Source organism: Neopelma chrysocephalum, unplaced genomic scaffold (assembly GCF_003984885.1).
Source record: "Neopelma chrysocephalum unplaced genomic scaffold, ASM398488v2 Primary Assembly neopelma1_63, whole genome shotgun sequence".
Classification (NCBI taxonomy): domain Eukaryota; kingdom Metazoa; phylum Chordata; class Aves; order Passeriformes; family Pipridae; genus Neopelma; species Neopelma chrysocephalum.
Genome location: NW_020897720.1, coordinates 5,446,551 through 5,465,816, shown reverse-complemented (window position 1 = coordinate 5,465,816; position 19,266 = coordinate 5,446,551). Strand labels below are relative to the sequence as shown.

Sequence of the window (19,266 nt, the reverse complement as noted above, 5' to 3'; positions counted from 1 at the left end):
ACTAAACTGACATGTAGTTTGGTAGATGCAGTGGGTTTACTTCTGAGGAACAATTCTAATTAGGAACTGATGAAGACATTTCTGATTAAAGGCATGTTTGATCTTTGGTTTTATTCTGCATTTACAAAGGAGAAATGATTGTTACAACATCACTGCTGCACTTTGTAGTGTGTCTAAATCCCCAGCTATGCCTAAGTCAGAGATTTGCGTTTTTCATCATTGCAGAGTATTTGAAAACTCCATCAAAATACTCTGGCCCTGCAGTCAGTCACAGAATCCAGGAATGCTTTGGGCTAGAAGGGACCTTAAAGCTTATCTTGTTCTACCCCCTGCCATGGGCAGGGACACCTTCCACTAGACCAGGTTGCTCCAAGCCCTGTCCAATCTGGCCTTGAACACTTGCAGGGATGGGGCAGCCACAGCTTCTTTGGGCAACCTGTGCCAGGGCCTCACCACCCTCACAGAGAAGAATTTATTCCCAATCTCCCATCTAACCCTGCCCTCTGTTTGAAGCCATTCCCCCTTGTCCTGTTGCTCCAGGCCCTTCTAAATAGTCTCTCTCCATCTTTCTTGTCAGTTCTTTTCAGGTACTGGAAGGCCACAATTAGGTCACCCCAAAGCTTCTCTTCTCCAGGCTGAACAATCCCAATTCTCTCAGCACGAGGTGCTCCATCCCTCTGATCATCTTGGTGCCTCCTCTGGGCTCACTCCAACAGGTCGATGTCCTTCCTGTGTTGCATATCTGAAAAGTATTGTTATGTTTATGTGAAAATAAAAGGGAAATATTCCGCACCTGAAGGGGACAGTCGGAATAAAATTTGAAGACTTGAAAGTATCTTATAAGGAACAAAGCATAGTGCCAAAGTGCTGCAGACTCCAGGTGGATGTGAAAGGGTGTGATCTGTGATTGCAGAACAGCTCTCCTTGGTAGTTGTTTAGTGGATACAAAACAAAGTAGTTGCAGCAGGGGCCCTTCGCCCATGTAAATACTATGCTCTTAATCTAATGCTAATTTCAGAAGTTAATTTTAGCTTATATTTAAGGTGACAGTCTAATGGGTTTTGAGGATTGTACTTACATACATCAGCCCCGCAGCGATATCTGTTCATATGTGGGTGTAAATTATGTAACACTTGATCTGCTGCCTGGGAAAGAGCAGAGCCAGGGTTTTATCCTTCCCTGTAGGAAAAGTAGAGACAGACCTGTCTGCTGAACTGCCTCACCTCCCTGCAAGGGGGGAGGCCCAAAGGCTTAGGCAGCACCCAGAGGCTCACCAGGGCTGGGTTTATTTCCTACCTCATTTCCCACGTAACTGTGCAAACTGCTGTCTCGCTCTCTCTGTCTCAGACGTTCATCTGTATGAAAATCATGATAAAGCATCACATTGTCCAGGATCAGTTTTCAGCCCTACATGGAGTTTCCATCCAGCAAAGGCAAAAACTGCTGCTGCTGTCAGCTAAGGAGAGTGCATGAAGCAGCTGAAAGCTCATTTATTTCTGGGATTTTTACTTGGAGCCCTCATGCCCTGTGTGTCAGCCTGTCTCTGGGCTCTGCTCTGCCTTAGTGTGGCCTCAGAGTCCTGGGGGCAGTTTTTGGCACCACAATATAAAAAAATATCCAAAGCTGTTAGAGAGCGTCCAAAGGAGGGGCAGGAAGATGATGAAAAGGGTCAAGAGGAGAAGCCATAGGAGGAGTGGCTGAGGGCACTTGGCTTGTTCAGCTGGAGGAGAGTGAGGGGAGACCTCACCAGGGTCTGCAGCTTCCTCATGAGAGGCAGTGGAGGGACAGCTCCAATCTCTGCTCTGTGTGACCAGTGACAAGAGCCCAGGGAACGGCTGGAGCTGTGCCAGGGGAGGGTTAGGTTGGATATCAGGAAAAGGCTCTTCTTCCAGAGGGTGGTTGGGCACTGAACAGGCTCCCCAGGGCAGTGGTCACAGCCCCAAGGCTGACAGAGCTCAAGGACAATGCTCTCAGGCACATGGTGGGATTGTTGGGGTGTCCTATGCAGGACTAAGAGTTGGATTGAATGATCCTTGTGGGTCCCTTCCAGCTCAGGATATCCCCTGATTCAGTCTCAGAGCCTGAGGTACGTGCAGAGATGGAGCCACTGCTCTGGTCCCCACATCCCTGAGGTCCCACAGTTTCTGGCAGCTCCAGCACACACCTGCTCCCAAATAGGAGAGCTCCAAGCATGTACTGATTGACTGTGCAGCCCCCACACAGCAATTTTTAAAACATTTAAATAGCCTGTCTTCTTTGCTTCATCTTGACAATTGGTTTTAATCAGTATTATCAGCTGCTTAAAACACTTAATTCTCTCAAGCACTATAACATTCAGCCTCCAGCAGATACGTGGAGCGGAGGTGCAGGATTGGGGATGTTATCAGGAGTTTTGTTTCAAACCAGCATAAAAGGAGAAGAAAAATCATCCTTTCCATCCCACCCCACCACCACAATTTATTTGGTTAAAAAAAAAAACAAGCACTCAAATAAACTAATCATATGACTGAGTTATTTTGATACGTGGAATGCTGTTTATTTCTGGCTTGTCAATACTTTAATTAATTTCAATCTGTTTCTAAAACAGAAGTGAAGTGCATAATTGACTTGAATCCGTTAGGAGTTGTCCTGCCATCTGCATGGTCTGAAGCGAAGCAGCATAGGCAGTGTAGCATTTAAAGGCATTAGAGGAAATTATATGCTTCTGGATTAATGCTGACTTCTGATTAATATTTTTAGGTGGCAGTAGAAAAGAATATGGTAACAGCTGGAAAGCCATAGATCAAATAATATCTTCCCTATTGTCATGTTTCTGTACTGCGACACACATTGTCAGGTTTACGCATGAAATAGCTTATCTTGATTTTTAAGTGTTTAAGACTCAGCCTCTGATTTTATGCCTAGGAACAATCAGCAGAGTAGAAAAGAGGAGAGGCAAATGACAGCTTATTTGTAGTTAAAGACCTCCATGAAATATCACGTCAGCTTGAGTTACAGAGGGAAATGCCATGGCTTGGTTGAAAACAAAGCAAAGCAACTCTTCCATGTATTCCCTGTGCACTGAGGGCACTGTTAAATCAAGAAGAAAGCTCTTTCCTAGGCTACCCCTGCTCTAAGCTTTTAATCTTCTTCAGTGAGAACTGTGCACATCCCTTGTTAGGAAGTGCTCTCTACAGTCCCTGGTTCCCTCCAGGAGATGCCCCAGGTTACCTGTGCAGGCAGAGTCATTGCCCTCCGGTTCAGAAAAGGGCCATCCAGCCACCTTTTTATCAGCTGTGCTCCTCTGCCCCCAAAAGCAGAGCATTATTTATCCAACCCTGACTCTCTTTCCCATCTCTCACTCCTGCAGAAGTATCTGTGCAGTGCCTGAGGTGCTCCCAGCACTGAGCTGGTTATCAGTGCTTTTTCCTTCTGCAGTGGTGGGGAGGTCAGGATATGATGTGTGATGGAAACCAGAGCAATGTGCATGGTCTGACCAACATGACTTATCTATGCAGTTTAATTGCTTCACAAAATATGCAAAAGCACTTGAGTTCATTTAAGAAAGTTGGAGTGTTTACAGGAAAGTGGAAATTGAGCTTGAAAAAATAATTATCCCTTTTTTTTCCTTTACATTAATGGCTATGCAGAAGAACCTTTTAAATATGTCCATATGTGGGTTTTAAGCATTCATTCCCCATCAGTATTTCACCTTTTTCCTTAAGTGATTTTTATATTCCTACTAACCAACAATCATTTTGCCTGAATCTCATTTCCTCGTAATAGCAAACCCATCAATCTCTGCTTTATTAAACAGGGAAACAAGCTTGGAAGCCAGAGCACTCAGATTTGATAAAAGATGTTATGCAAACCATTGATTTTAATTTACAGCAATATCCACTTCTTCCATTATTAACAACTTTGAATTACTAAGACTGAATAATTAACAAGTATTTCTACTTGATGATAGATTATCCAAAAGGCAGATGTACAGCAACACAGCCCAGATGAACATCCCTCCTGCACCCCCAGTGATGCATATGCCTATTTAATGTTCCCCAGGGGAGCAATGCAACATGGCATGAGAGAAATACTCTCTCTGCTTCCAAAACTATTATCAGAACAAACGTTCCACTGATAAGAGTGCCAGTGTGTTCCTGATCTGCTGGTCTGTGCTCAGAGCCCTGGGCTGTGGCCAGCCAAGGCAAGTGATGCCACCAGGATGCCACCACCCCCAGGGCAGGATCACGTGTGTGCACAGGATGGGAAATGTGGGCTTAAAACATGGCCCTGTTCCTGGCTGAAGTCAAAGAACACATCAGTCTCCAAGCAGGGCAACATCTGGTGAGATTTGGCTCAGGGCTAGGCATTTCCAGAGATTGTTTTGATGAGTAAAGACTCAAAATCTGTGCACCAAAGAAGACCCAAGGGGGGTAATGCTCTTCAGTGTCTGTTCATGTGCACAGCTCTTGGCAGCTGATGAGGCTGGAAGGGAGGGAGGTCTCTGTACAGGGCAATAGGCTTTTTCCCTGGAGAGGATGTCCCCTTCCAGAGCACTGCATGCTGGAGTGAGAAGCCCCATCCACACCTGATGGCCAGCTCACCCCCAGCGTGGCTCAGGGATGAGGGAGCTGTCTCTGCCGTCTGTACACACTGCAGATACAGATACAAGGTGCTCAAATAACACAGTGATAAGAATTGTTTAGGAACAGCAGAAGGACAGGCAAAGCTAGATAAGACAAAATATAAATCTAACTCAGCCTGGCTCTGTATAAACTAAACCCTCATCATCCTCTTTGCTGCTGTGCCAGCATGTTCGTGCTGCCATGCTCACCTGGGAGGAAGAGGAACATCTTTTGTGGGTGCTATTCAGCGTGGTTTGACATTTTGTTTCACAAATGCAGCCAGGCAGCAGTGTCAGCCTATTGTGAAGGTTATTTGGGCAGGTACAATTACAGCTCTCAGTGAAGGTGCCTTTGATCCTACCATCCCCATTGTTCCTGAGGCTTTTCATCCCAGCTGGTACCCAGCTAGAAGGGCTGTGGCTGAGACCCGACTTTGAAATTGTTTCTTTTCCATTTCCCTTCAATTTTCACAGTGTCTTTTTCAGCTGATGAACATCATTAATGAAGGCTCTGCCATTCAGCTGTGCCAAAAATACTGATGCTTGTCCAGTGTCTGGCCCTCCCCAGCTGTGCAGCAGCCCCTTGCAGAGGAGAGCACACAGTGGGCCCGGGGTGGTCTGTGTGTCCTGCTGTGCGTGGTGCCCACCAGCTGCTCATCCTTTTCCAAAGGATTTTGCTGCAGTGCAGGCTTATGTGTCAGCAGCTCCCATCTTCCTCCCTCCCCAAACCTCCAGTGAAGGACTGAGGAAAATGAGGTCTTTCAGATCAGATGTATGTGGAGATGGATGGGAGAGAGAGAGAGTGATTTCTAGAGAGGGGAAGGAGTGACATCCTATTCCAGGAGCAGCTGTGTGACCAGTGGCCAGTTCTGTTGGGTGACAACCTTGTAGAGAGGTGGGATACATCCAACTGTCCACTCTACGTGACCTTTATTAAGCTCTTAGTTTTAACACAGGAGATTATCTGGAATTAAAAGATGCCTGTGCTCTCACAGGTGAGAAAGCCTGACAGAGCCTGACAGTTAAAAGTGCTTGGACAATGCTGTCAGGCACATGGTGGGATTCTTGGGGCTGTTCTGTGCAGGGACAGGAGCTGACCTTCCATGATCCTTGTGGGTCCCTTCCAACTCAGGATATTCTATGATTCTCTTTCTTATTATACCCATATAATTGCACATGGTTTGGATCCTGCACATACCTGCATAGTGCTGGGTTTTTCTGTGAAACTGGTGTGAATCCAGGGCCTCTCCTTTCCTCTTCTTTTTTTTGCTCATAAACATCCTCACCTACCTGGATGAACCTATACCCAGTGATGTACTGCCTTGTAAAACATCAAAAAATAAGGAATTCCTACGATATTATTCATATTCCATATGAAGAATCCAACATCAGCAGGCTGCAGTCTGCCCCACTGGGGCAACTGGCAGTGGGAGGAAAAGTCATACTCTGAGTGGCTTTTAGGGACAGAAATGGGGATTGTGATTACGTGGGTGTTCTGCAATGCAGGCTCAGGGTAAAGTCATTCTCTAGAACCTTCTTAACATGGCACAGGCAGAACTTCAGCAGTCTCTAATTATTTTTAGCTTTGCCCAGATCAGGAGAATTCAGTGAGATAAAGTGTAAAAGCCTGGAATGTTATTTAGTAAATAAAAAGTGACCCCAGAGGCAGTTAAAGTAAAACAGAATAACAGTTCAATTTTTCAATTACCTGAACAATCTCTCAACATTAATCCTGGGTGTCGAATATCAGCTCCGTACGCTGAGAAGAAATTTCCCTGCTGAATTAGTGTCAAGTGCTGCTCTTAATGCCAGTTTATTTCTAGCCACACTTGATAAGACGAACAAACACCCATTCTCACCTGGGTAATGTAATGGGGAAAGTTACACAAGCAGATGAAGGTCTAGGATGCATTTCATTCTGAATACATAATTACAAATAGTTTTAAGGGGAAAGTGACTCAAACGTTTGTAATAAAACCAATTTTATGAGGAATTGGACACTTTTTATTGCATGCTGAGTATTACCTTCCTGCTTTGCAGGCTCTGAAAAAAACTCCACCAGTAATTTCTTTGAAACATTTAGCAAACTATTTCTAGAAACGCAGACTTAAAATATGTGTTTTAATGTTATTCTTCCTTTTTCTTTTCTTCATTAACTGAAAGAAATTTTCGATCTCAGGGCAGGGGGAAATTGGGCATGCACTGGTAAAACATTTTATTTCCTTTCCCTTCTGGAAAAGTTACCAAGTGAAAAAGAGAAAAAAAAGGTGCCGGGCTGCCTCTTCTTTTGTGGCAGAGTGAAGGGAGGAGAGAACAAGGGAAAATATTATGTAGAAGATTTCAAAATTTAAGATGTAAAATGCTTACTTGAGGAAAGTTTGAACCCAGTAGTTCTTGTCCTATCAACTCAGGAACTGTAGTGACAGAAGAAGAAGCGATGGGTTAAAACTGAAAGAGAGGAAATTCAGGTCAGATATATAGAATAAATTTTTCCCTGTGAGGGTGGTGAGGCCCTGGCACAAGTTGCCCAGAGAAGATGTGGCTGCCCCATCCTTGGAAGTGTTCAAGGCCGAGTTGGACAGGGCTTGGAGCAACCTGGTCTAATGGAAGGTGTCCCTGCCCATGGCAGGGGGTGGAACGAGATGGTCTTTAAGGTCCCTCCCAAGCCAAACTATTTTGTGATGCTATGATACTAAGACCTTGGGGACAAAAATGGAAAAACAAAAGAAAAGAAAACCAGAATACTTCTGCATGGAAAATATCATTATTTATTGGGGTAAAAAGAGAATGAAAACATTCTTGTCCAGAGGCTCTGAATTGAACTGCCAAAAATCAGGCACAGCTCACTCCATATCTCATAAATGGGCTCCTCCACTGTGGTGGCTCATCCAGCTCTGGGAGCTGTGGGCACTGCAGGCATCCTCCACCTGTAGCCTTTGTGCTGATGGATGGAAATGAATAGAAATGGACATGGATAGAAATGCTTTTTGCTCAGGATCTTGGTGGGAAGGTCTCGCTGTGACAGGTGTGGGAGGCTGCTCTCACCCTCACCAACACCGGTGCCTGTGGCTGGCACCGCCTGGGCCACCCCCTCCCAGCGCTGCTGCAGCTTCTTTTCTTTTCTCTTTTATCTCTGTGTGTTCCCCAGTTCGAGTGAGGGCTTCGGCATAGCGGAGAAGATCGTGCTGCTCACCTTCATCTCCGCCGTCATTCTGATGGCCATCCTGGGGAACCTGCTGGTGATGGTGGCCGTGTGCCGGGACAGGCAGCTCAGGTGAGCCCACCCAGCCGGCCACCACCTGCCCTCCCACGGGGAGGAACGGGGAAATCCCCCACCTAAAACGTCCTGTGCCTGCAGCTGAGGGCATAAACTGCGATGACAAAGGGTGTCTGGCCGTTCATTGCACCACGGCAGCGTCAGACTCACACTGGCCTCGCACATCCCCCCTCGCACTTGCACCGTGGTGGTGGGATCATTTTAGTATCCATCTTTGACATTTTTAACATTCTCAGTGTAGAAAACCAGATAAATCAGCGGAAACAGTGCTAAGCAGCAATTCCTTGGAGAAGCAGGTTGGCCTCTACCCCTTTTTTCCATCTCATAGTTCCCAACACGCCCATCAGAAAACTATGAAGATCAAGGTCCAGTTGCAGTTGTACTGCACTGCCTCAGCTTGGCAAATGTTGCCCATGATTTTGCGGGGGGTCACAGACAAAATTCCTGTTTTCCTGTTTCAAGGTTGCTGCTAACCCTGGGAATTGTCAGACCAGCCTCAGGAGCAGAGTGAGGTATTTAACAGCCTCTGTTCATGTTCTGCGTGGGATTTTTAATGGATTTAATTCTATTTTATTGTTGTGATTTAAAAAGTACTCTTCAAGTTAAAATTACAGCTTCAGTCTAGATTATTCTCAGTGCTTTCTGGAAGGATTTTATCAATTTACAAGTTAAAATAAAATCCCCCTCTTCCACCCCAAACTCCAGTGCAAGCTGTGAGGCTGAGCCACATGCAGAGACCTGTGAGCATCTATTTGCCTTCTCTGTGTGAGCAGAAAGATGTGTTTAAAAAGAGAACATGGTGGATATTTAGCTGTAAAGACCAGCAACAACGTAGGGGCGACTGTATAAAGTGAGGAGCATGTTAGAGATGACCTTTTAGTGTGATGGAGCAAATTAGGCCCAAACTCTGTCTGAAATCTCAGTGCAGATCAAATCTTCAGCTGCTGCGCTGAAGTTATCCCACTCTAATTTTGTGATCTGTCTTACAGGAAAATCAAGACCAATTATTTCATTGTTTCCCTTGCCTTTGCGGACCTGCTGGTGTCAGTGCTGGTGATGCCCTTCGGAGCCATTGAGTTGGTTCAGGACAACTGGATCTATGGAGAGATGTTCTGCCTGGTCCGGACGTCTCTCGATGTCCTGCTCACCACGGCGTCAATCCTGCACCTGTGCTGTATCTCGCTGGACAGGTACAAACGGGAGAGCTCAGGGAATAGTTGTAGTGCTTTAGTTCTCTGCAGTGCCTTTGGTTATCTGGAGTAGCCAAAGGGCAAAGATGAACCTGCCGGGCACCAGAGAGCAACAAATCTCTCTCAGTGGCTGATTTTGGAGAGAGCTGTCTGAATCCTGGTGAGTGCAGAAAAACTTGGAAAGGAATGAGATATATGCTGAGATCAAGCTAGGGGCTTGGTTTCCCTTTTACTGTTGTCTGCAGTTTTCCAGGGCAAAGGGCAGAACTTCCCACACAGAATAGCAAGAATTTTTCACAAGATAAATAGTTAGTAGAAAGCATTCTGACCAGCTATTCTAACAATATTTAGAGCTTTTGTTTGAGTTCTGTGTGGGGATTTCAATACCGTTAAAAATACTGTTACTTAGTATTACTAATATGGCTGAAATAACTGTAATCATTCTCATCATTGTGACAACTGATATTTAAAGAGCATCTTTCATCCAGAGAGTCTGTGCGGAGCCAGACTTCAAAAGATAGTTGATTAACCTCCCATTGATGGGCAGCACAGCTCTGTGGTGGGAGAGGGGGCACCAGCACGGGCAGTTTTGTATCCAGAGAAAAGCTGACGTCAAACAGCTACGGCTTCTTCCCTTATCTCGACGTTTAGATGGCTGGAACACAAATAGGAAGCTTGTTATCTCAAAAATGTTGACAAATTGCCACTTTGAGCCAATTACCAGGAAAGCAGATGTTGGGCACTGTGCTCTGGATGTGACCTTGCTCTATAAAACGTTGGACTTTGATTCTCCAGGCTCTTAATTAGCTACAGGGGGTTGTGTAGAGAAGGGGACATGAAGGGAAAATGTTATTTCACCCCCTGATCTCCAACACCTGCAGGGGATGAGGAACGTCCCATGTGGGGTGCACAGAAAGGAGGCTGTCCCGTTTCTCCTGCCCTCTTGCAGACCCCCACCACGTCACGAGCTCCTGCTCCTGCTGCCTGTACCCACTGGTCCATCATCCTGAGACAGCCTTGTCTGGGGTGGCAAAGGGGTCGGGACAGCCTTGGTAATCAGAATGTGTGGCTCAGAGTTAATGCATTAGGGATACAGACCCTAGACCTGGGCTTTAAAGGTTGCTGGTAGAAACTTCAATTTCTTCCACACTTTTTAGTTGTTTTGGGGTTGTTTTTTTCCTCAGTAAGAACCCAAAAAGTGCTAAGAGGACGGAATAGATGAGGAGGTAGAAGTGGGTGGCCCCAAGAAGAGCAGAACAGATAGATGAATGACTAGGTTTCTGTGAAGGGAAGGATGACTCAGCCCATCACTGATCTGTTCTCCAACCCCAGTGCTTCTCTGGTCCTGGCAGCTGGAGGAGCACTGGCAGCTCTGCTTCCTTCACAGGGTTTGATTTAATTTTTGCTGGCTGTTGCCCCCGTGTTCATTCAGACTTTATGGCAGTGTGCTGGTTCTAGTTGGTATTTTTTCAGTGATTCATCTATTTCCTGCCTTCTGTTTTGTTTCAGGGCATACAACTGTGAGTTTTGAGGGGTTTTTTGAGAAAAAGGGGTGATTAATCTAATCCTCAGGACTCAGTTTGGAAGTCGTTCCCTTTAACATTTTCACAAAGTGTTGCTTGAAAATACTTTTATCTGATAATATCTTGTATCTATTTCCACTGCTGCTTCTGGAAAAGAAAGAAACAAGGCAGCATTCCAGCTTTAATTCTCAAAGGCATTTGAGAAAATCTGGAGAAATCACCACAGGATAAACTGATTTTACTGCTCAGGGAGCCAAGTACTGCAGAGACTTAGAGCCGCTTTCAGTCTCAGCTGAAAAAGGGTTTTTCCAAGGTAGCAGGGGTATCTCAGGGCTCACTGAATCCAGAGTTTGCAGCCACTGTGTTATGCTCTTTCATCATCTCTTTGATATTCTAATATAATAGAAAGATTTACCCTTGAATTATTTATTTATTGCATGTTTTATGCATATACGTCCATTCTTTGTGCCTGTGCAATAAAAATAATTGCGCTGCATATAAGCAGACCAAGAAGCTCTGATAGTCTCCAATACAGTTAACCTGTCAGGAAAGGCAATTTTCTTCTCCAATATTTGCAGTACAATTTGCAATACAGTTACTTCTCGAAGTCTTGGGTGGGAGGGGGGAGCAACAGAGAAACAAACAGAGAAACAAAAATGTCAGTGTTGGGCTCTCTGCTTCATCTACCCCCCTGGCTGTATCCCAGCCTGGGAAGCTTCCCCCAAAGACCGTGTCTCTGCTGGGCACTGTTTGCCTGGTGTGTTCCAAACATTTGCACACGACAAACCAGCCCTGACTGTGTGTGTTTGTACATCCAACGCTCGTCTTACCGGAATTCAAACATCCCCCATAATCACTGCTAAATAAGGGCTAAAGCAAAGCAGATGTATCCAAAGAGTGTTGGAGCACCAGAGTGACAGATGCTTGTTGTGCCATTTACAAACATTAATTAACATTAATGTACTGTTCAGACATCAAATTAGCACAATCCCTTGAGAGAGATGATGTTTCAGAGACTCCCAAGCCCCGATGCTCTGCAGTGGCAGTCCCTGTGCAGAAGGAGCCCTCTCCCTGTGCCGGGGGAAAGGAGCATGGTCAGAGGAGCACATCCAGGGGCATGGGGTGGTCACTCCCTTTGCCTGCTGTGCCTGTTCCTCCTGTTCCCAGGGCTCCAGCACATCACTCCATGCTCATCTCTTTTGCACCGTGTCACAGACAAGGCACAAGGGATTGATTTCATAGAATCACAGAATATGCTGAGTTGGAAGGGACCCACAAGGCTCATTGAGTCCAACTCTTAGCCCTGCATAGGACCATTCCCAAGAGCCATTTGCTCCCCAAAGGATGCCCAGGCCATGGTGGGGCTTAAGGTTGGGAGCACAACATCTTTTTCCAGGTCAGGGAGAAGCAGCTGTGCCAGCAGAACATCTGCTGGCTGTCCAGGGGGACAGGGAGGTTGTTAGTGGGGAGACTTATTAGGCTTTAAATAGCTGTCAGTAAGTAACGATTAGGCAGTTGGCAATCTGATTATCTGACACAAATTCCAGCTAAAGTTCTGAGACTATAAATCCCTGTGCCTGTTTGGGTAAAAAGGCATCCGATCTTGTGCAGCTCCCAGATGCTCAGGTGGAGGAACAGAGAGGCAGCACGGGAAGGGGCTGAGCCCGGGCACATGGGGACTGTCCGTGAGGCTGTGAGAGGTGACACGTAACTGCAGAGTTATCCCTGTTGGCCAGAAAACTAACCCAGGGTTTGCGGAATTCAGGTCTGAGAGCATTAAGAAAAATACCAGAGCAGATGGCCATGGCACAATCTGAGGGATGCACTGTCCTTTATTAATCTTTACAAACCCTCTAGAAATCTGGTAATTTATTTTGCCACTGTTGCTGCCAATAACCCTCCACACACACCAGCCACACAGGGACCATGGAGGAGTCCTCTGTCTCCATTTGGCAACATACGTTTGTTTGTATTCCTGGCTAAATTTATCCAGTTCCAATTAACTGTTCTCTTTAGCATTTTTCTCAGTGTAATTATCTCAACACCAGCAGGCCGTTGTTTTTCTAATAAGAATTTAATTTTGTTAGATATAATCATTTTAGGACATTTTCTTTTTCTGGACCGGTGGTGCATAACTTTGTTTTATTTGGCACAGTGAGAGCCCAAAGCTTATTTGCTCTGTGGGAAAAAGGAAAATAGAAAGAGCTGTTCTTTCCAAAAAAATGTTAAAATGTGGCTGTACAGAGGCCAGAACCTGGTTTCACTGAAATATCAGCAACACCAGTAGTGCTGTTTTAATTTCACACAGGCACAAATAAATTGAGATCGTGGCTCCTTGGGTTCGTCACTTGGTCAGGGTTCAGCTGAAGACTCTGTCCCAGTCTGGATGCCTGTGTGGGCATGGCTGTTGTACCATAACTTTGGGAGAGAGCCAATAGCACCCACAGTCTTCCCATTCTTTTGTCTTCTTTTTCCTAGGTTATTTAAGGAGGGTAAACTAATATTCAGTATGAGTGTTCAGTAAATGTTCTTAAGCTCCTTTTGGTCCCAGTGATGATATAGCATATGGTATGTATATAATTTTATATATACACATGACACCAAATGGTTTTAAATGTGGGCCACCCCCAGAGCCAGTCTGTTTAGTAAAAGTGGGGGCGTATTTGTCTGTCTGTGATATCTGAAGAGCTTCTTGCAGGGTAGTGTCTACATGCCCGTAGCTCAAACAAAATTGCACTGCAAACCAGGGAGATACTTAAATTTTTCTCCCAGGGCAAGGAATTATCTAATGCAGCTCAGTAATTATATTTCTGTAATGTCCAGAAGGCAAAGAAAGAGCGGTGTTGTGGTTGGAGCATCACTGATCCTGAGGCAGAATCTGACCGCTCCAAGACTGCTCTCTGGAGAGGTGCCCAGGGCAGCTTTTCCACTGACATGGGATTGGGGAGGCGCTTGGATAAATAAATAACCATCCTTGCTATGGACCACAGCTGAATTATGCTGCTGTCAGTCAGATCCAGGTCACCAGTGTGTTGGACTGCAGTGCTGTTTCTAATTGTGGCCTGGAGGGAACCTACAAAAAAGATGGAGAGAGACTGTTTACAAGGGCCTGGAGTGACAGGACAAGGGGGAATGGCTTCAAACTGACACAGAGGAGGTTTGGTTTAGATATTAGAAAAAAATACTTCCCCTCAGGCTGGTGAGGCACAAGTTGCCCAGAGAAGCTGTGGCTGCCCCATCCCTGGAAATGTTCAAGGCCAGGATGGAAGGTGCTTCCAGGAGCAACTTGTACTAAGGGAAGGAGTCCCTGCCCATGGCAGGATGGTCTTTAAGGTCCCTTCCAAGGTTTCTGCCCTGTGATTCTATGATTCTGTGATATCTGCAGTGGCCATGAGAGCCATAAGTAAAGCCATCGGAGCCATGGATTTCTTCTTTTAAGGCATCTGTGAAATGTTAGCACTTGATTCATTCCTGTGGCAAATGTCTGATAGAGGAAAGGAAAAGTATTATAATAACCTTTGCTTCATGGTGCTGCTTGGAAGATCCACAGCTCCAGGAAGGGATTCTTGTATTTCCCCTTCAGCAAAGAATGTCATTGCAGAGGCAAAGGAGAGGATGTGTTTCACATCATCCACTCTACTGTAGGTAACAAGGAAGTTAACATTTTGAAGGAACTGCAGAAACATGGGTCTTGACTGATAATAGTAAGAATTAATATTTAATTGAACCTGGAGATTGTATTTAATCATGTGTATGTATTGCATTTTATATTCATCCATCACACTGTCATACCAACACATAATAGATATTCTTTATGAGCTCAGGAAAACAGCTTTGGCTTGAAAGGAAGCAGAAATATAGAGTATATCTTTATTTCAGCCTTTGACTGAAACTATTGATAATCCTAAAGTCATAATTACTTTTCTCCCAGTGAATAAATAGCTGCTTAAATGCTCAAGCCATCACATACATCAAATCACTAGCAACTGCAAAAACTGTTGTGACTTCAGAGACTTCTGTTGGCATACAAAGATGTTTATTATCCAACTCCCCGGGCTGTTGGAGGAAAATCCTGCTGGACGTTGTCCTTCTCTGCCTCCCTCCCCATCAGCAAAATTGTCACCCACACTCCGATCACGGCACCTTGTTACCCCTAACAGTGACACTTGCTGAACACAGGGAAGCTCTGATAGCAGCACTAGCAAAAATGAAATAAAATAAAATCTTTTGACATGTAAGTGGAGGAAAATTGCTGCTGAATCACTGGGAGGGAAGAAATATGAGAGCTTAAGATGTCATTTTTACAGGCATAATTTTTACTCTAATGGCCTTTAATAGCATGAACAATTCAGTGTAAGGCTGTCAGCTGCAGAAGAGAGAGAGGTACAGAAATGTGATAACTCAAACTGCCTGGAAGAATTGTTTTCCTGCTGTAGTTAATTAGCAATGTATTGTGGTTTTCCTTTTCTGTTTGCTTATCCAACTTGTGAAAGGGTAACTGGCGTCTTGGCTGTTCTTATCCTTTTATTGGATTTCTTCTTTTGCCCTTTCTGCAAATAAATGGAGTATCTTGTGACTTGCAATAACTTGCCTTTGATGTCCAGCGCTGGGCAGCACTTTCCAGTAGGTGACTTTCAGATAATAAACAATTAAATATGCCAGATGTAATTCCCTTGTGTTGAGAGAGGAGCAGCTGCACGTAATGCCAAGGGAAGCACCATCTGTCCTAATAAACATTGCTGAAAATACCTGTTTGAATTCAAAGGTCGGTTTATTTCCTGGGAAAAGGAAATCAGGGGTGCAGGGGGAAATCCAAATGCAATAAGCTGCAGTGACAGAGGGCAAGGTCACACAAACACATTGTGGCTTTTATTGGGAGGGTCCTTATCCCAGGAACAAAGGAAAGGTTTATTCTATCCTCTGAAATCATTTAGATATTGTAATCTGACCATAACGGTCCTCACTGTCTGATAGACTCAGAAAAATGTAGGTTGGAAAGGACCTCTGGAGGTCTCTGCTCCAGCCCCTCTTCTCAATACAGGGCCAAACTCAAACACATCTTCCTTCAGTGAGGTCACTCAGGGCTGTGCCCAGTTTAATTTGGAAATCTTCGAGCTCATGAGCCAGTGAAGTCAAGCTCCAAAACTAAATCCTGTAAATTATCCAGCCTCTCTGTCCCCCATGGGAGGGATGTGAGGGATGAGCCTCACTGGCTGCCGTAGCCAAGTTCCACGAGAAGAACATTTCACCCACTGATCTAAAAGAACAGTTCCTGTCAAACACACCATTTCTTTGGAAGTGAAACTTTTCAGAGGAACAGGCTGATTTTCATGCACGCACGAAACCAGAGGAGAATGTAGGAATTATCAAATTGCAATAGTTGAATGCTTGTTTCAACATTTTTCCCCTGTGACACTTCGACTCTTGTTTCAAAGTGACTTTAAAAAAATGTTTTCTTTTGACACTTTGATATTATTTCAACCCTTTGTGTGGAACATATCACCTGATTTTATCAAAATAAAGCAAGTCAGGTGACTCCACATGACTTTAAAAAAAAAAGTCTCAGAAAAAAATGGAAATTCTTGTATTTTTGTGCCTGTTTAGGACAAAACTCTTGGTTCCCACTCAAATCTTAATTAAATAAATTGCACATCTCAAAGGGCACCTCTCTAATAAACACACATAAACTGTATGTGTGCATTCACATGTCTTATTTTAATGTGCTGCTACACTTAGAAAATCTCACAGGCATTTCCTGAGGTTCATAGTCCATAGTTAGTGTGCGGTTAATTTAATTTCTCTAATTCATGATTCTACTGACCTCATAAAATTGACTTTTATGGCCATTGAGCAGTGAGCCTCCCTCTATATACACATTATACCTTATGTTGAGGCTTGACTCAAAAAAACATCTCTGACAGATCGTTCATTCCCTTTAGAAACAGTTATTGAAACTGTGGCTACTTCCTCAATGCAGGGCTTGTATCCTATGAGGCACCATGTTGTATCATTTTTCTGCTTCCCAAATGTGAAAAATATATTTTCCAGTAGGTGACTTTCAGATAATAAACAATTACATATGCCAGATATAGCTCCCTTGTGTTGAGATGATGATCATCTCTGGGACGATCATTATTCATCTGCTAAGAAGATGTGTTCCTCTGGCACGGAGCTGAGTGACATATTTAGTTATTTAGAAAGTCTGAGAATTTGTGGGCTCATCTTGTGTCTCTGGACCCAAGTCCTGTGGCAGGTCTGGGGACATCAAAAATCTAAATATCAAAAAATATTTCATTGGGAACCTGAGAGAGACTGTCTGGTCAGGACCACCAAAAGTCTGCAACAGGATGATATTTGCTGATCTACTGTGCTTATTAATATATAAGATTTTTAGAGCAAAGACATTTACAGTTTTAGGTTTGCTGCACCTTCCTGATGCAGAAATCCACCTGCAGGTGGGTGGCCCAGGAACCAAACAAACAGAAGAGTTGGTTTCTTACCTCTTTCAGAAAACATTTTTAGTTCATAGCTAGTTGTTATTTTAGGAGGAGGGACCTGTTGTACTTTGAATATGAATGGATCTGGAGGAGGAAGGAGAGTGCAAGGCACATCCCCCGATGATGCAAAGAGTAGAAGCCCCATGCAGATATTTCCCTGTCCTTGTGGCAGAAGGTTAAAGCCCAGCCAGACAAGAGGTAGATTTCTGGGAGGCAGAAAGGGAGCTTGGTTATGGAAAAACACATTTCATTTTACTGACATTTTCACAGCTTTGAAAGACTTTGCAGTAACAGCTTTTAAAGCCTTGTCAAAATAAATGTCCATTGCAGTTAGGAAAGCCCCAACACTGGCTCAGTCAAGGCTGAGTGGAAGGAGGGGAAATTCCTCCATCGCAGTACGGAGGGTGAGGACTCAGTGACTCAGTGCAGGGAGCGAGGGGGGCTGAGTATGGACTCACTCCCTTGCCCTGCAATCTCAGACAAACCACAGCATTAACCTGTGCTTCATTTTCCCTGGCTGGAAAACAGAAAACACTGCTTTTTCCTTGTAAGTCACTCTGAAACCTTATTTTACTCATGCTGTGGAAATTTCCTGAATTCCTTGTGTAAGAGGGAATCAACAGAAATAGGCTATAGACTCCTTTTTTCCTCTGTTTTGAAAGACAGGAGAAAGAAGCTGGAGAAAAGGCTTTACAATTCTATTTTTAGAAAACTTGGAAGGCTCTTTTGATGACAGTGGCTCTCTCCTTTTTCTCCTTGCAGGTACTATGCTATCTGCTGCCAGCCTCTGGTGTACAGGAACAAGATGACCCCGCTGCGCATCGCTGTAATGCTTGGAGGGTGCTGGGTAATCCCAACATTTATTTCTTTCCTCCCTATCATGCAAGGCTGGAATAGCATTGGCATCATTGATCTGGTGAGTAGCTAAGGAGATACACCATTCAGATGTCTTTGGTACTGTGTATTCTTCTTTAAAAAGCAATATTCAGAATAAGGAGGGAAAAGGAAGCTGAAGGAGAAACCTTGTTATCAATGCAGAGGGGCTGCTGTGTCTTTGGAGGAGAATCCTTAAGGGGCTTTGAAATGACTCTGTCTGAAAGGACTGACACAGGGACAGTGGTGACTCTGGGAGAAGATTTTACCCACCTCTACAAATCAGTTCAGTGAGTAGTCCCTTGAAAACATGCCAAGCCCCAGCTGGCTCCTGACAAACACCTCAGGAGTCCTTGGTTCCCCCTGGCCTTTGCAGCTCTCAGGAAGTTCTGGCCACTGCCATCGCAACCCAGGGGTCCCTCCTTGCTGTGCAAGGGATGTATGGAGAGCCAGGAATCCCAGACTGCCCCAGAAGGGATAGTGCTTGAGGCCAGTCCTGCCAATATTCCCTGTGTTGGTGTGAGCCTCAGCAGGGGAAGAAGATGAAGTAAGAAGAAGACCTGTGTAAGTAATTCCAGCAGGAGTCAATTTTCCCCACTGCAGTATGGCTTCACTTGCAGGTTCCTCTCTACAGAGAAAGGATTTGAGTTGCAAATCTGCTCTTCTTCCAATGTAGAGTTGTAGGAATTAAAAATGGTAAACTGTGAAAACACCTTATTTAGAAGAGCTTGTTTAAAGAGATGTGGCACCTTCTCTGCCAAGTCAAGGACCTATGAATACTTTTTGGCTCATGGAGAATAACAGGTGCAAGCTGCTGTCACGAGGTGACAAAACCAAAATTGCTTCCCATCAAGCACCTTTAGGATGGGCAGCTGGTAGGAAAGGGAGGTGCATTTTGCTTATTTTACAAGCCATGTTAGGTATCTGATTTCGTTCACTGATGTCTTATCCCACCTTTCCAGAAAAGGCACCCAGCTGTCTGTACCAGCTTTTCTGAACGCCAGTGCAAGCCCTGCCCTTCCTTCTAACTTGCTGGTGTTCACAGATACCAGTAGCTGCATGTTAAGAGGGAGTGCAGGGTTCCAACACCAACTGGTGTTTACTTCAGGTAAACTTCCTTACATGCCCAATTAAACAATTTTGATATTATAGTTTTAAAGAGGAGAAAGGATTATTCTCTTGTTAGAATAAACAAGAGCATGTAGTGACAGGACAAGGGGGAATGGCTTCAAATTGACAGAGAGTGGGTTTAGATTAGATGTTAGGAAGAAATTCTTTGCTGGGAGGGTGGTACAGAACTGGG

General features: G+C 44.6%; 1 protein-coding gene across 3 annotated transcripts in view; it reads left to right on the top strand.

Moving 5' to 3' along the window:
- Positions 1–19,266, top strand: part of HTR4 (5-hydroxytryptamine receptor 4) — a 91,153-nt gene that overhangs the window by 34,172 nt on the left and 37,715 nt on the right. For all 3 annotated transcript variants that reach the window (XR_003534134.1, XM_027682861.1, XM_027682862.1), the window contains exons 3-5: positions 7,752–7,877; positions 8,870–9,070; positions 17,853–18,006. Coding sequence is in view for 2 of the 3 variants with exons in the window: in XM_027682861.1 (XP_027538662.1) it covers positions 7,752–7,877; positions 8,870–9,070; positions 17,853–18,006 (481 nt within the window). In the remaining variant the exon portion in view is untranslated. The remainder of the gene's footprint in view (positions 1–7,751; positions 7,878–8,869; positions 9,071–17,852; positions 18,007–19,266) is intronic.